Source organism: Rhinichthys klamathensis, unplaced genomic scaffold, assembly GCF_029890125.1.
Source record: "Rhinichthys klamathensis goyatoka isolate OS25496 unplaced genomic scaffold, OSU_Roscu_1.1 h1tg000685l_1, whole genome shotgun sequence".
Taxonomy (NCBI): Eukaryota; Metazoa; Chordata; class Actinopteri; order Cypriniformes; family Leuciscidae; genus Rhinichthys; species Rhinichthys klamathensis.
The window spans coordinates 769,069-785,000 of NW_026607114.1; the positions used below are offsets into that span (position 1 = coordinate 769,069).

General features: G+C 40.2%; 1 protein-coding gene across 1 annotated transcript in view; it reads left to right on the forward strand.

The window, feature by feature from the left end:
* Positions 1-15,932, forward strand: part of LOC130076714 (solute carrier family 12 member 2-like) — a 48,041-nt gene that overhangs the window by 30,324 nt on the left and 1,785 nt on the right. Inside the window, exons 11-25 of the mRNA XM_056241909.1 lie at positions 2,514-2,621; positions 3,846-3,969; positions 4,527-4,628; positions 4,940-5,095; positions 6,100-6,199; positions 7,027-7,138; positions 8,264-8,404; positions 9,012-9,118; positions 10,223-10,296; positions 10,377-10,517; positions 11,493-11,615; positions 12,211-12,322; positions 12,800-12,886; positions 14,879-15,014; positions 15,531-15,598. Of these exons, the coding sequence (XP_056097884.1) occupies positions 2,514-2,621; positions 3,846-3,969; positions 4,527-4,628; positions 4,940-5,095; positions 6,100-6,199; positions 7,027-7,138; positions 8,264-8,404; positions 9,012-9,118; positions 10,223-10,296; positions 10,377-10,517; positions 11,493-11,615; positions 12,211-12,322; positions 12,800-12,886; positions 14,879-15,014; positions 15,531-15,598 (1,691 nt within the window). The remainder of the gene's footprint in view (positions 1-2,513; positions 2,622-3,845; positions 3,970-4,526; positions 4,629-4,939; positions 5,096-6,099; positions 6,200-7,026; positions 7,139-8,263; positions 8,405-9,011; positions 9,119-10,222; positions 10,297-10,376; positions 10,518-11,492; positions 11,616-12,210; positions 12,323-12,799; positions 12,887-14,878; positions 15,015-15,530; positions 15,599-15,932) is intronic.

Here is a 15,932-nt window from a genome sequence, read left to right on the forward strand (position 1 = left end):
TCGTGCAACGTGTGAGCCGCATCTCAGCTCAACTTCTCCATTAGAGCCCAGGGTCTTTAACATGCCCACTAGCGACTGAACATGCAAAGCAAACTTCTCAAAGGCTACTGTATCTCCCCGCCTGATCTCTGGTGAGTCCATGACAGCAGCGATTCTCTTTAAGGCGACGTGATGTGGCTGACCGAACTTCTCCTTCAATGCGGCCATTGTATCTGAGTACGGCATAGGCGAATTGATGTATGAGTCAGCTATAAGGCTAGCCTCCTCCAACCTCAGATGGTCCACAAGAACCTGATATTTAAAGAGCTCAGTGGCATCCCTTGGCAACGAGCTTCAGGCGGGAGAATTCAATGGGGTCCCTATGGATGAAGAGGGGGATTTTCGGTCTTGGCCCATGGTATTCCTTTTCCTTCACCATAACTGATGAAGGCCGGTATGGTACTTCTTGAGGGGGGGTACGATGACTCATATGAGGCCCTGGTACGTGTTTAGGCGGAAGCCTGGATGTAGCCGAGTCCATGACAGGAGGAGAGCTGGTGCCTGGTGAGTAATACTGCGACCAGTGAGTCAGAGGCTGAATATCATGAAGCTTCCTAGCTGATGGTCTCTTAGGGGTTGAAGAAAGATGACTTTTAGTTGCGGAGTTAGATGCAGCACTATCCCTGATTAGCTGGAGTTCCTTCATCATTCTATCTATCATAGTGACCATCTGTGTCTCCTCACCCTCTGGAGGCATTGAAGGTGGTTCAGCAGAGGGCCATGGTGGAGGCGGTAGCCAGTCGTCATACTCCACTTCTTCCTCTCGGGTCGGAAAGTGATCCGTTAGAGGAGGGGGTGGTACTGGCCACGGTTCTTGTCGTGCCCTCTGCGGTGTCTTGACTGAGGCCACAGGAGAATACGTTTCCCTCTGAATCCCCCAAAGCTGTGCACGGCCGCTCTGCCTGCTCTCTTCGGGTCTACATAATGATGTGTTCTCTCTACGCATCTCATACAGCTCATTTCCGTCCTCTGCATAGGGTGTCGGAGTGTCTGTCCACTCCGCACGTCGGCCAGCTGAACGTGTATCATAGCTGGGAGAGTACTCTTCATCATGCTCACTAATATCCGAGTCCCACTGATCCTGACGAGGGGACCTCTTGACATGAGCATTGTCAGCAGGCATCATCATAACCGCTCCCTCATGGCAGACTGATCTCATGAAATGGCGTATGTATGACACGTCAATTCGTTTTTCCATTTTTGGCGTGCTATCAACACGCATAATCGCTTTTCAGCGTGTTTATCAACGCCTTTGACTTAACGTTACATTACTGTATAAATATATGACCTACCCCAACCCCGTCCCTAAACCTACCCGTCACTGGGGTTAATACCATTTATGAGTCTTCCCCTACCATTCTAGGGAAAAAAATATTGCTCCACAGATGTAAATATAGAATTTGCTTCGTTTCGCTCGTACATTTAACGGCGTGTACATACACGCGAAATCACTCGGACATTTAATGGCGTACACATACACGCAAAAGATGACGGTTAATTTCGGCGTGGACACACACGCGGATAGCTCAAAATGCGTATAGATAACACGCCACTTGACTTGAAAGTGGCGTGTATGTTTACGCAAAGTCATGATGTCATGTTGCTCATGGTGAGGGCTCCACTCCTCTAGCCCATGCACATGCTGTAACAAACTTGTACGAGGTGAAACATATGTCTGTCGTCTCACTGGACCAACCTCATAATCCTCAAGATACTGCGGTGGTCTCCGCTGCCTCTTAGGTCGAGTCGATGGGACCCAGGATGCTTCACCACTTTGTTGCATGTTCCCGGAACAGCTTGTATCCGGCTCGAAGGACCAAATGTAACTGAGGTGCTAAGGACTGTAAGGTGCTAGCCGCTGCTAATGAGATGGAGCTGGTCCGGGTGTGCCGGTTAGAACACCAAAGTAGAGGAAGGAATCCAGTTGAACAGATTTATTTATACAAGCATATGCAGGGGAAGAACCAGATCATAGAAGGTTGAACTAAACTGTGCTCTCTGCACACATATCAAATACGAGCATGAATACTGACACTGAGTGGTATCATCTTGTGCTTTATGTCCATAGAAGTGGTCAGCATATGTGTGTGGTTTTCTCTCTGGACGCACACAACTTCAAACACTCAAAGGAACAAAACGAAGATCATATAACGGCATTCAGTAAGGGAATTTCACGGCTCGTTCTCACTGAAGATAACGGCTGATGTCAGACTGGATCGCGCGCGCACTGCGCTCTGAAGCACTCCACCGAATGAGCTGTGTTCCGCCAAAATAAGAGTCCCCGCGATCGGGAAGAAAGCGATCTTGTACATCCACATCATAAATCAGTGTCATTAGTGAGACTTTCTCACAGGGGGACTTTAAGATAGTTTATGTGTCTGAAAGAAGTGTTGTTGAGCTGTCTGTGATGTTACTGATGGTTCTGTGATGTTAATGTTGTGTGTGGTTCTGTGATGGTTCTGTGGTTCTGTCAGGTGATGAGTTTGGTGTCTGGGTTCGGGCCGCTCATCACCGCTGGGATCTTCTCCGCTACGCTCTCGTCGGCGCTGGCGTCTCTGGTCAGCGCTCCTAAAGTCTTCCAGGTCAGTCTTCAGATCTTCTGTGTGTTTGATACACTGAGGCCAGCGGTTAACACATCAGGCATGGCCACACAACATGCATGCTGTTCTTACTTTTTCTTACTACCTTTTAATTTCATAAAAATGATTTTCATACTTTCAACTTTTTTGTCATAAATTCATCTTAGTATGTAATAATTTTGACTTTCATCTCATAAATATGAATGTCATATCAACTTTTTATGTCATGATTCTGAGTTTACATCTCATCATTTTGACTAGATTGTATGTAATAATTACTTTTGTCATATAATTGACTCACTGTCATAATTTCATTTTATCTTATAAATATGACTAATAATTTCAACTTTTTTGTCAGAATTTTCGTCTTGTCATAATGTTAACTTTATTATAGTAATTCATAATTATGACTGTATTCAATAAGTCATGATTTCAGGTTTTCAAAACATTTCAGAAAAAAAGCTTCATGAACGATGTATAAATAATGTTGTTGTTCTAACGTTTAGAGAACATTATTAAAGACCAGATCACTTTTAACGAACGTTTTTTTTAACGTTAGTAGAGAGTTTGTTTGTTTATAACTTTCAGAGAACCTTGACAGAACGTTTGCCAAAGTCCTGAGAACCTCATCTTATGTGATGATTAGTTGTATTTAATTGAATAAAAGCATCGTGCTGAATGTGTGCATCACTTTCAACAGCTCTAATGAGTGATGTGACGTGCAGCCAAATAAAAACACATTATTGAGCCGTTTGCATCTGCAAATTGACCGTTACACATTTTTCATGTGTGGTACTGTCAGTGTTAATGCCGTCGACTGTACATTTCCACTCGTAATTCACCATCTTCTACTGTTATTTTAAGGGTTTCAACATGGCAACCTGATACAAAAGCTTGTGCTTTCTGATTTTCGCACAATGATAAATGGCATTTGGGTAATTTATTGCAAAATCATCAGAGAACTGATGAAACTCCCGTAAGGATAATGCATGAAGTGAAAAAATGTTTAATAGCTTGAATGCAATGTAAGCCACTTTGGTTAAAAGCATCTGCCAAATGCATACAGTAAATGATGATGTATTTTCTCTCTTTTATCTTGTGTGTGCGTGTGTGTGTGTGCGTGTGTGTGTGTGTGTGTGTGTGTGTGTGTGTGTGTGTTTGGTGCGTGCGTGCGTGCGTGCGTGTGTGTGTTTGTGTGTGTGTGTGCATGTGTGTGTGTTTCTGCAGGCCTTGTGTAAGGATAAAATCTACCCTGGATTACATGTGTTCGCCAAAGGATACGGAAAGAACAAAGAGCCTCTGCGCGCTTACGTCCTCACCTTCGTCATCGGCCTGGCCTTCATTCTGATCGGTAAATCACCTCCACCCCACTCTTATACAGTCAAACCAAAAATGATTCAAACACCAGATATAATTTTTGATATTGTTCCACTAGTGTGATCAGGACACTATAGTTCATTTCTGTAAGTGAGGAGAGCAGAATAAAGTAAACTGACATATTACACCCAAATATTCTTCATCCAGTGACTACCAGTAACAATGATTCCTCCACTTTGAGCTGATCATGTTTTGCTGAAGTGTGTTTTCTGTAATTGCTAATGCTCTTTTTACACACACACTGAACAACATGAAGCATTGCTTGGTCACTGGTTGAGCTAAACTGGTATTATCTAATTGTGGAGTTAAATTTAACAGCTGACAGATATTCAACATAATTCATGTGTGAGAGTCTAACAGAAGGACGGACAAAACCAGTCAAATATCCACTGAGTTCTGCTCAGATTTTATTACCAACTATAGCGAATAAACTGATAATGTGAGAAATGTTGAAGGTTCTGAATATATTCTGGTTTGAGTGTGTCAACGACAGCGTCTGTGTGTGTAAAATCACATGTGTTGGTGTTTCAGCGGAGTTAAACATCATCGCTCCCATCATTTCCAACTTCTTCTTGGCCTCGTACGCATTGATAAACTTCTCTGTTTTCCACGCGTCGCTGGCGAACTCTCCAGGCAAGTGTCATTTCCTCAGTCAGTGGCTGAATCCGAACTCGTCCCCTAAACCCTCGTTCACTGCTCCCTACGTTAATACCGTTCACTTGAAGGAGTGACTGAAAACGAGTGTGTGAATTCGGACAGCCGTTGAGCATCGGTACATCGGTTGTACACTCATTATCGCAGTGCATTGTGGGATTGAATGAGTACATATTGCTGTCCCCTTAAATAATAATGCGCTGTTTGAGGGTGTAGGGGGTGATTTGGGATTCAGCCAGTGTGTAAAACATCCCTGATGAAGTTGATCACGCTGATTCGCATCTGGACAGGGTGGCGTCCGAGTTTCAAATACTATAACAAGTGGGTGTCGCTGGCCGGAGCCGTGCTGTGTTGCGCCGTGATGTTCGTGATCAACTGGTGGGCGGCGCTGGTCACCAACGGCATCGTTCTGGCGCTCTACATATACGTCAGCTATAAGAAACCAGGTCAGATCTGCTTTCACTTCAGATCTACAGTATGATTATGTGCAACATATAGTTTAAAGTCCCCCTGTAGTCAATCATTGTGTCCCTTAAAACTCATCTTTGATCACCAAAATGACATATTTAAACGTTTTTTCCTTGAAATATCTTGAATGTAACTCGACACCCTCGCCTCATTTAGTATGTGTGGTTCTATGAATATGCAAATGAGCCCCGCCTCCACTCACTCCCTCAGCTCAGAGATCCACTGGTTGACGATCACACGTTGATCTGATTGGTTACAAGGTCGTTTGTGACGTCAGAAACACCAGCGATTTCAAACCGTGTTTTTGAGACTGTCTTTGGTTCACTGCAGTTTTAAGGAGGAAATACTCAGCAATGCTGTCGACTTATGAACTTACACATGGTGTGTCTATAAAGCGTATTAAAAACACCACATAAACAACATTAAACGCTGGATTTACACCACAGGGGGACTTTAAGACTACGTTTTGTGAGAAGCTTGGAATGATTAAGATTATTAATGTTTCTGAAAGAGTCTCTTCTGCTCACCAAGGCTGCATTTACTTGATAAAAAATACAGTAAAAACAGTGAAATATTATTCTAATGTAAATCATCTGTTCTCTATGTGAATATACAGTAAAGTGTAATTTATTCCTGTGATTTTCAGCATCATTACTCCAGTCTTCAGTGTCACATGATCCTTCAGAAATCACTCTAATATGAGGATCTGATGCTCAAGATACATTTATGATTATTATCAGTGTTCATATTTTTGTGGAAACTGTGATGTATTTTATTTTTTAGGATTCTTTGATGAATAGAAAGTTCAAAAGAACAGCATTTATTTGAAATAGAATCTTCATTATAAATGTCTTTACTGTCACTTTGGATAAAAGCATCTTCCAAATGCATAAATGTGAGTAGTGATTGTAAAGTGTTATTGATTGTGTGTTAACATCATAAGTGCGCGTGTCAGAGGCTGAACGGTGTGTTTCTGCTGCAGATGTGAACTGGGGATCGTCGACACAAGCGCTGATGTACAATAAAGCCCTGACACACTCTCTGCATCTGACCGGGGTCGAGGATCACATCAAGAACTTCCGGTGAGTCAGATGAACACACACATGTGGGACTCTACACACAATTATTCATTCATTTATTTATTTATTTATTTATTATCGCAATAACAACAATAACACTGCAAAAAATGCTTTTCTTACTTAGTATTTCCAGTTCCAGTTTCCAGTCCAAATGTATAAAAATTCTTAAATCAAGATGCATTTACTAGATAAGATATTATGTCCCGTTTTCTGGGGGAATAAAAAAAAAACTCACTTAATTTTTATTTATTTAGTCAGAAAACAAGACTTAATATCTTATGTCATGCATCTTGATTTAAGAAATTTTAGATATTTGGACTGGAAACAAGACAAAAATACTAAGTAAGAAAAGCATTTTTTGCAGTGAAAACACTTGAATGTATAAAAAATTAAGATCAGAATTCTGCATTTTGTATCAAAAAATCAATCATACTTCAAGTATCCTTTCCAACAGCTGAGATGTCTTAACAGCTTTACGATTGTTCTGTAGTGAAGTCACAAAAACCTTTAAGTTAGTGGAAAATAGTCTAGCATTTAGTACAGTTAACATACATTTTGCTTTATGTATATGATATTTCACAAATAAACCGGTATCATAATTCATAAGCAAGACCATTACATCAGTTATAGTGACCAATTTGTAAAACAACTCAAATTGGGTCAAATATGGACAAACCCAGACGTCGGGTTAAATTTTGAAATGACATTTTTAACCCAAAGTTTGGGTTTGTCCATATTTGACCCAAACCAGCATGTTTTAGAGTGTAGACGCTTTGGACCATATTAACGTGAGTCTACAGAGACGGACTGAACTCCTGCTGTTCCCACAGGCCTCAGTGTCTCATCATGTCCGGATACCCGAACTCTCGGCCGGCGCTGATGTATCTCGTACACGCTTTCACCAACAACTCCGGCTTGATGGTGTGCGGACACGTGCGCACTGTACGTCACCTCAACAATACACACTTCATCTTTTCTTCAGTTGAAACTGCAAAACATGATGGTCTTCCTCAGTGTTTCTGTCTCGTTTTCCAGCACAAATATTCTTAAATCAAGAGACATTTACTGGAGAAGCGATATTATATTCATGCTCATGTTAGTTCACAGTGCATTATACGTGAACAGGTACTTTTGACCTTAAAAATGTATTAATTGCTGAAATGAACATGCCGTTGAAGTATTGTTAGTTCATGTTAGCTAAATAAACGACACCCTTATTGTGAAGTGTTAACACGAGTATCTGAACTCTGTCTCCACTGGCAGATATCTGGTCTTGGGTTTTTAGCATAAACTCACTTATCTTTGATATGTTTTTTAGTATACAAGACCCAAGTTATTTTGCTTCTCAAGTGAATGCATCTTGATTTAACCCTGTAGTGTTTTTCTTTCAAATTTTACTTTTTGTTTTTTTAAAGTGTTTTACTTTATCAGAATGTGACTTTTGTAGCACTTGAACACAGAAAAAAAATCCTGGAAATGATTCGAAGGTCTTGATTCGAAATTAGTCCCACTTCAATCAAAACTGACCACCATTATTCATTATAGATATGAATGAGAAAAATAAAAAAACAGAATTTTACAATCAACAAATCAGACGTGATGCAGAAATAAGCACGCCGCAATGAAGGGGTTAATTGACAAATTAATTTATTTTTTTAATTAGATTTTTTTTTTTGGAAGCCATTAGATCATAATTAGTGCGTAAATATTACCATAGCATAAATACTACCATAAAATTCATTAAAAATACAAAATTTTACTTTGTTTCTATAGTTACCCTCATTTGTTGCCACAGTGATTGATTACCCTCGCCTGTTCCTAGTTATCCTCTGGTTATCTGTTTTTGTTCTGTTTCTGTTCTTTCCCTGTGTTTGGATTTACTTTTTAGCTTATGTTTGTTAATAAATGGTTGCATTTGGATCCGACTCTCGCTGGTTTCTGAAACAGTGAGCCGTAAATGAGGCTTAAAAGCGTTTCGATATTTGTACTGGAAAACAAGACTAAAATACTGTGTATTTTCTCAGTTTCCTCAACCAAAGCTGCAGTTGTTCTGTCCTTCTCTCGCAGGGATACCGGCGGCCGAACTATAAGGAGATGATGAACGAGCAGGTCCGCTACCAGCGCTGGCTCCTGAAGGCCCGAATCAAAGCTTTCTACACCCCTGTGTTTGCTGATGATCTCAGACAAGGAGCCCAGTATCTCCTACAGGTCAGAACGCACCTGGAAAATATGATGCATTATGTCATTTATGATAAAGAGCTCATGTAGTGACGTGAATCAGTCTTCACACAGAACCCGTTTAAAACTCTCCTGAGCTGCAAATATGATGTTCTTCCTCAGTGTTTCTGTCTCGTTTCCAGCACAAATATCCAAACATTCTTAAATCAAGATACATGTACTGGAGAAGAACAATGACTGAAGATATTAAGTCTTCTGTAATGAAAAAATGCATCAAAATTAAGTAAATTCATGCTTAAATCTGCTAATGGAGTGAGAGATTTAATCTTGTTTTCCCTTTGAGTTAAGATTATTTTTCTGTCTCTATCTTCAGTCATTTTGCTTCTTCTCCAGTAAATGTATCTTGATTTAAGAATGTTTAGATATTTGTGCTGGAAAATAAGGCAGAAATACTCAATAGAACAATCATTTTTGCAGTGTAAAAACAATTTTTTGAAGTATTTTTTCTACTAAGAAACTTCACGTGTAATTTAATGGATTTCTTGCCGTTTTCTTAGATATTTCTAGTAAATTTCACAAACAATTACAGACTGAAAGAGTGAGTGTAAGAGTGAAACTGATGTCGTTTGATTGACAGACCGCTGGTTTGGGCCGGCTGAAACCAAACACACTAGTATTCGGCTTTAAGAACAACTGGAGGGACGGCGAGATGAAGGACGTGGAAACCTACATCAACACCATCCAGCGAGTCTCCTTCTGTCTTCATCTTTAGCCTGTTAAAGGCCCTCGCACAGAGAGTCCGACACGTTCGTTTGCGTTTTGTCATATCCGTGATTCGGTGGCTCTGGATTGTCAAAACACAATTCAAAATGCTTGAGCTACGGATGCGAAAACGCAGAAAATCGAACCCGATCCGAATTTTTTCATGCCGGACGAAAGTTTCGGATGCGGTGTGTAATCGTGATTGACAAAACATGAGGTTGTATTTATTTTTTTACGTGTGAAGATTTCGGACTCGGTGTGCGAGGACCTTTACTCTCACTGACACTTTTTTTTTTTATTGCACACAATTAAAATTCATCCTGTGAAAAAATAGAAATGCTACTTTAAAACCGTTTAGTGGCAAAACTTTTGTGATATCAACTTAAAGTTTGGAACACAATTGGTTAGACATACAGCATTTTTTTAGAGGCCAAATTATTTTGTTAAAATATATCTTTTGTTTAGTTCAGTGCATTTGCTTTACTGTAAACTTACACATATATACAATTTTACACTTTCTATGCTGCAATAATCACTGCAAAAAATGCCTTTCTTACTTAGTATTTTTGTCTTGTTTCCAGTCCAAATATCTAAAATTTCTTAAATCAAGATGCATTTACTAAAGTAGTAAAATTACATCAGATATTAAGTCTTGTTTTCTGGAGAAATAAATAGAAATTAAGTGAGTTTTTGCTTAAAACCAATGGGGTCAGAAAAATAAGCTTGTTTTGTTTGAGTTAACATTATTTTTCTGACCCCATTGGCAGATCATTTAGCTTGTTTGAAGCATCAACTCACTTAATTTTGATTAATTCCCCCGGAAAACAGGACTTAATATATTATCTCATTTTACTCATCTAGTAAATGCATATTGATTTAAGAATTTTTTGATTTTTGGAAAAATACTAAGTATGAAAACCATTTTTTGCAGTGATCTGAGTGTCTTCTTTAAAAAGAAGCAAGTATTCCAAAGCATTCATGAATTGCAACCAGAGTCCATATATTGCCCTTTCTCAGTCTTGATGCTGTTTTTGGCTCTCCTAGAGCAGGTTTTTATGAATGTTGGTTATTTCCTCATATTCTCAGTGATGCGTTTGACCTGCAGTTCGGGGTGGTTCTCTTGAGACTGAAGGAAGGTCTCGACATCTCTCACATTCAAGGTGGAGTTTCCGGCAGTTACTGAAGTGTAAGCGTCATCAGTGTCGTCTTCATGATTTTAACGCCGCTGGTCTTTCTCCAGATGAGTTTCTGTCCTCGCAGGAGAAGACGCCTGGAATGAAGGATCTCCTGGTGTCCATCAACATCAAAGACTTCGACAGCGATTCCTCGAAACCATCATCTATCGCAACCAGCTGTCAAAGCAGCCCGCTCATCTTCAGAGGTCAGAGGTCACGAGCGTTTAATGAGCGCTAGAGACTGAACTCCGGTGTATTATGGCATACAACTGACATTCATGAATTGAGATTCATAAGGACATATTCAAAGGTTAACAGGGAACGTTCTGGGAAGGCTCTCTCAAAGTTATGAAACAAGCGTTCCTCCAGTAACGTTAAAGTCCTCCTGTGGTGTAAATCCAGCTTTTAATGTTGTTTATGTGTCTATGTGGTGTTTTTAATACGCTTAAACCATGTGTAAGTTCATAAGTCGTGACGCATTGCTGAGTATTTTCTGCTTAAAACTGCAGTGAACCAAAGACAGTCTCAAAAACACGGTTTGAAATCGCTGGTGTTTCTGACGTCACAAACGACCTTGTAACCAATCAGATCAACGTGTGATCGTCAACCAGTGGATCTCTGAGCTGAGGGAGTGAGTGGAGGCGGGGCTCATCTGCATATTCATAGAACCACGCATACTAAATGAGGCGAGGGTGTCGAGTTACATTCAAGATATTTTAAGGCAAAATCATTTAAATATGTCATTTTGCTAATCAAAGATGAGTTTTAAAGAATAAAATGATTGACTACAGGGGGACTTTAATGAAACGTTCATTCAAGATTTTCTGGTCTTTAATAACGTTCACAAAAACATTATACATCGTTCATAAAGAGTTTGGATGTTCATATAACATTTTTTTTAAATGTTACAACTTGTTTCGGAACGTTCAGAGAACATTCAAAATGAACATTCCATAATGTTTGAAGAATGATACAATGTAACATATTCAAAAACTGGTGGTGTTAAGGAGATTCCCCCTTCCACGTAAAGCGCTTTGAGTGCCGAGAAAGGGCTATATAAATGTAATGAATTATTATTATTATAAAAAGTAAAACAGTTCAAATTCATGATGGATGTTAGTTCTCTTGTGTGATCTGCATCTGGTGACCTTCTCTCGTCTAACGCTGATGTTTGACGTCAGACCCGAAGAAGCTTCGCCTGCCGCTCAGTTCTGCGGACGAGAAGCTCCTCCACGCCAGCCAGCAGTTCCAGAAGAAGCAGAGCAAGGGGACGATCGATGTGTGGTGGCTGTTCGACGACGGAGGTCACGTGATATTACAACTTTAATGTACTTTTGATTGAATGTACAGTCGAACCAAACATTATTCAGACACCAGATATGATTTTTGATATTGTTCCACTAGTGTGATCAGGACACTATAGTTCATTTCTGTAAGTGAGGAGAGCAGAATAAAGTAAACTGACATATTACACCCAAATATTCTTCATCCAGTGACTACCAGTAACAATGATTCCTCCACTTTGAGCTGATCATGTTTTGCTGAAGTGTGTTTTCTGTAATTGCTAATGCTCTTTTTACACACACACTGAACAACATGAAGCATTGCTTGGTCACTGGTTGAGCTAAACTGGTATTATCTAATTGTGGAGTTCAATTTAACAGCTGACAGATATTCAACATAATTCATGTGTGAGAGTCTAACAGAAGGACGGACAAAACCAGTCAAATATCCACTGAGTTCTGCTCAGATTTCATTACCAACTATAGCGAATAAACTGATGATGTGAGAAATGTTGAAGGTGTCTGAATATATTCTGGTTTGACTGTTTTCTTTGCCTTCATTATATCCTGTGAGAGTTTGTCACTTTAATAAGTTATTAACCCCTCGCTGTCGTAGGCTTGACTCTTCTGATACCGTATTTGCTAACCAACAAAAAGAAATGGCGCGACTGCAAGATCCGTGTGTTCATCGGAGGAAAGATCAACCGGATCGACCACGACCGCAGAGCGTCAGTATTACTAACCGTTCTACACATGTCCAATGCATTTAGTGTCTTTTGCTTTGTGTGTACAAATTATTATATTTAAAAAGAGTTTATATTTGTCTACAGAATTAGTTTGAATCATTTAAGCAACAGCCTCATCAGAAGATCATTAGAAACAAATTCAGATAGTGTGTCCAAAACTTTATAAAACAAAACGTTTTAAATAGGAGATAATCAGATAATGCACTGGTAACACTAACCCTTCACTTTCAATGAAGTTTATTTTTCTGGCACTGCAGATATTTGTTCAGGTTTTAAGTACAAACTCACTTCATTTTGACTCAGAAAACGTGACTTAATATATTCAGTGATTTTTCTTCTCCAGTAAATGTATATTGATTTAAGAATATTTGTGCTGGAAGACAAGAATATTGAGTAAAAATGTAATGTTTGCAGTGTGTGCATTTAGTGTAAACTACTAAAGCTTTTGCTCTGGCACAGAATGGCGGCGTTGCTCAGTAAGTTCAGGATTGATTTCTCTGACATCACTGTTATTGGAGACATCAACATCAAGCCGAAGAAGCACAAGTAAGTTTAGATCAGTGATGAGCAGTGTTGGGGAACGTTACTTGGAAAAGTAATGCATTACAATATTGTTACTCGCTTAAAAAGTGACTAATTGCGTTACTTTTTCTCACCTGGTCTGGGCGTTTTATAACAGAAAAGTGCTATTTTTGGGCAAATGTAAAGACCCTTTCACACCAAAATTGAAATAAGCCTCAGACTGAAGGAAGTGCAGATTCACACGTGTCCAGTAGAGGCTCAAACACACCTTTAGACTTTCAACACTTAGCCAATAAAAACTCAAAATTTAAAGTTGTTTTTAGTAGTCAATATAAAGTACATTGGTCAATAAAGTGAGATAAAATGCATAAAAATATTTGTTTCATTTTTGGAGGTTTGGATACACTCACCTAAAGGATTATTAGGAACACCTGTTCAATTTCTCATTAATGCAATTGTCTAATCAACCAATCACATGGCAGTTGCTTCAATGCATTTAGGGGTGTGGTCCTGGCCAAGACAATCTCCTGAACTCCAAACTGAATGTCAGAATGGGAAAGAAAGGTGATTTAAGCAATTTTGAGCGTGGCATGGTTGTTGGTGCCAGACGGGCCGGTCTGAGTATTTCACAATCTGCTCAGTTACTGGGATTTTCACGCACAACCATTTCTAGGGTTTACAAAGAATGGTGTGAAAAGGGAAAAACATCCAGTATGCGGCAGTCCTGTGGGCGAAAATGCCTTGTTGATGCTAGAGGTCAGAGGAGAATGGGCCGACTGATTCAAGCTGATAGAAGAGCAACTTTGACTGAAATAACCACTCGTTACAACCGAGGTATGCAGCAAAGCATTTGTGAAGCCACAACACACACAACCTTGAGGCGGATGGGCTACAACAGCAGAAGACCCCACCGGGTACCACTCATCTCCACTACAAATAGGAAAAAGAGGCTACAATTTGCAAGAGCTCACCAAAGTTGGACAGTTGAAGACTGGAAAAATGTTGCCTGGTCTGATGAGTCTCGATTTCTGTTGAGACATTCAGATGTTAGAGTCAGAATTTGGCGTAAACAGAATGAGAACATGGATCCATCATGCCTTGTTACCACTGTGCAGGCTGGTGGTGGTGGTGTAATGGTGTGGGGGATGTTTTCTTGGCACACTTTAGGCCCCTTAGTGCCAATTGGGCATCGTTTAAATGCCACGGCCTACCTGAGCATTGTTTCTGACCATGTCCATCCCTTTATGGCCACCATGTACCCATCCTCTGATGGCTACTTCCAGCAGGATAATGCACCATGTCACAAAGCTCCAATCATTTCAAATTGGTTTCTTGAACATGACAATGAGTTCACTGTACTAAAATGGCCCCCACAGTCACCAGATCTCAACCCAATAGAGCATCTTTGGGATGTGGTGGAACGGGAGCTTCGTGCCCTGGATGTGCATCCCACAAATCTCCATCAACTGCAAGATGCTGTCCTATCAATATGGCCCAACATTTCTAAAGAATGCTTTCAGCACCTTGTTGAATCAATGCCACGTAGAATTAAGGCAGTTCTGAAGGCGAAAGGGGGTCAAACACAATATTAGTATGGTGTTCCTAATAATCCTTTAGGTGAGTGTAGTCTGATTTTGCATTTGACTGTTTTTTTTTTCATTTGGAGGAATACTGAATCTTTTTTTTGTGCAAGTGAGATGAGTAAATGCACGCTCACATTTAGTCTAGAACTACAATAACCATCATGTTCACACACACACACACACACGCCTCTGCACTTCCATTTGTTTCAACATGGGGACAGGAGAGCTGTCAGTCAATACATGGGAAAACAAAGTAACTTGCGTTATATTTAAAAAAGTAACAGGGATATTTTGTTGTAAATTTTAAAAGTAATGCATCACTTTACTAGTTCCTTGATGTAATCTGATGACGTAACTGTAGTTCCCCAACACTGGCGATGAGCATGTTTGGCCCCGGGATCCTTCAGAAACAGTGTGATGATTGTGTTCTCAGTAAGGAGATGTTTCAGGAGATGATCGAGCCGTACAGACTGAGGGAAGACGACATGGAGCAAGAAGCGGCGGAGAGACTGAAGACGGAAGAGCCCTGGAGGATCACAGATAATGAGCTGGAGCTCTACAGGGCCAAGGTCAGCTCGCCTTCACTGAGCCCAGGTCACACTGCGCTTCTTTCAAAGTAGTCGGGTCGTTCTTTCACACTGGGTTAGCATTCAGTTGCATGTGTGTGTGTGTGTGTTCACAGTGCACAACTATCCAGGGGTGCGTTTCCCGAAAGCATCGTTAGCCAACTATGGTCGTTACCAATAGAGTTCAATGGGATTTGCGAACAACTTGCGACCATAGTTGGCTAACGATGCTTTCGGGAAACGCACCCCAGGTTAGCATTCAGTCACTGGTGTGTGTGTGTGTGTGTGTGTGTGTGTTCACACTGCATGATGGAACCGCGACAATGCTCCAAAAGTAGAAATTACAAAAAGTAATTTCGTCCTCAAAACTGAAATCCTTACGATTCCCATCCCTATCCACAAAAAAAGTTTGAAGGATATTTCTGTAGAAATCTAAAGAATTTGCATGTCAAACTGATATGAAGAAATGACAACAGAAATAATGTGAGTGTGACATCAGTTCTTTCTTCTTTCATGAAGTCGAATCGTCAAATCCGTCTGAACGAGCTCCTGAAGGAACACTCCAGCACAGCCAACCTCATCGTCATGTGAGGAACAGTCACGCATTTCACACACAAATCACTTCGTTTTATATACAGTCGAACCACACATTATTCAGACACCAGATATAATTTTTGATAATGTTCCACTAGTGTGATCAGGACACTATAGTTCATTTCTGTAAGTGAGGAGAGCAGAATAAAGTAAACTGACATATTACACCCAAATATTCTTCATCCAGTGACTACCAGTAACAATGATTCCTCCACTTTGAGCTGATCATGTTTTGCTGAAGTGTGTTTTCTGTAATTGCTAATGCTCTTTTTACACACACACTGAACAACATGAAGCATTGCTTGGTCACTGGTTGAGCTAAACTGG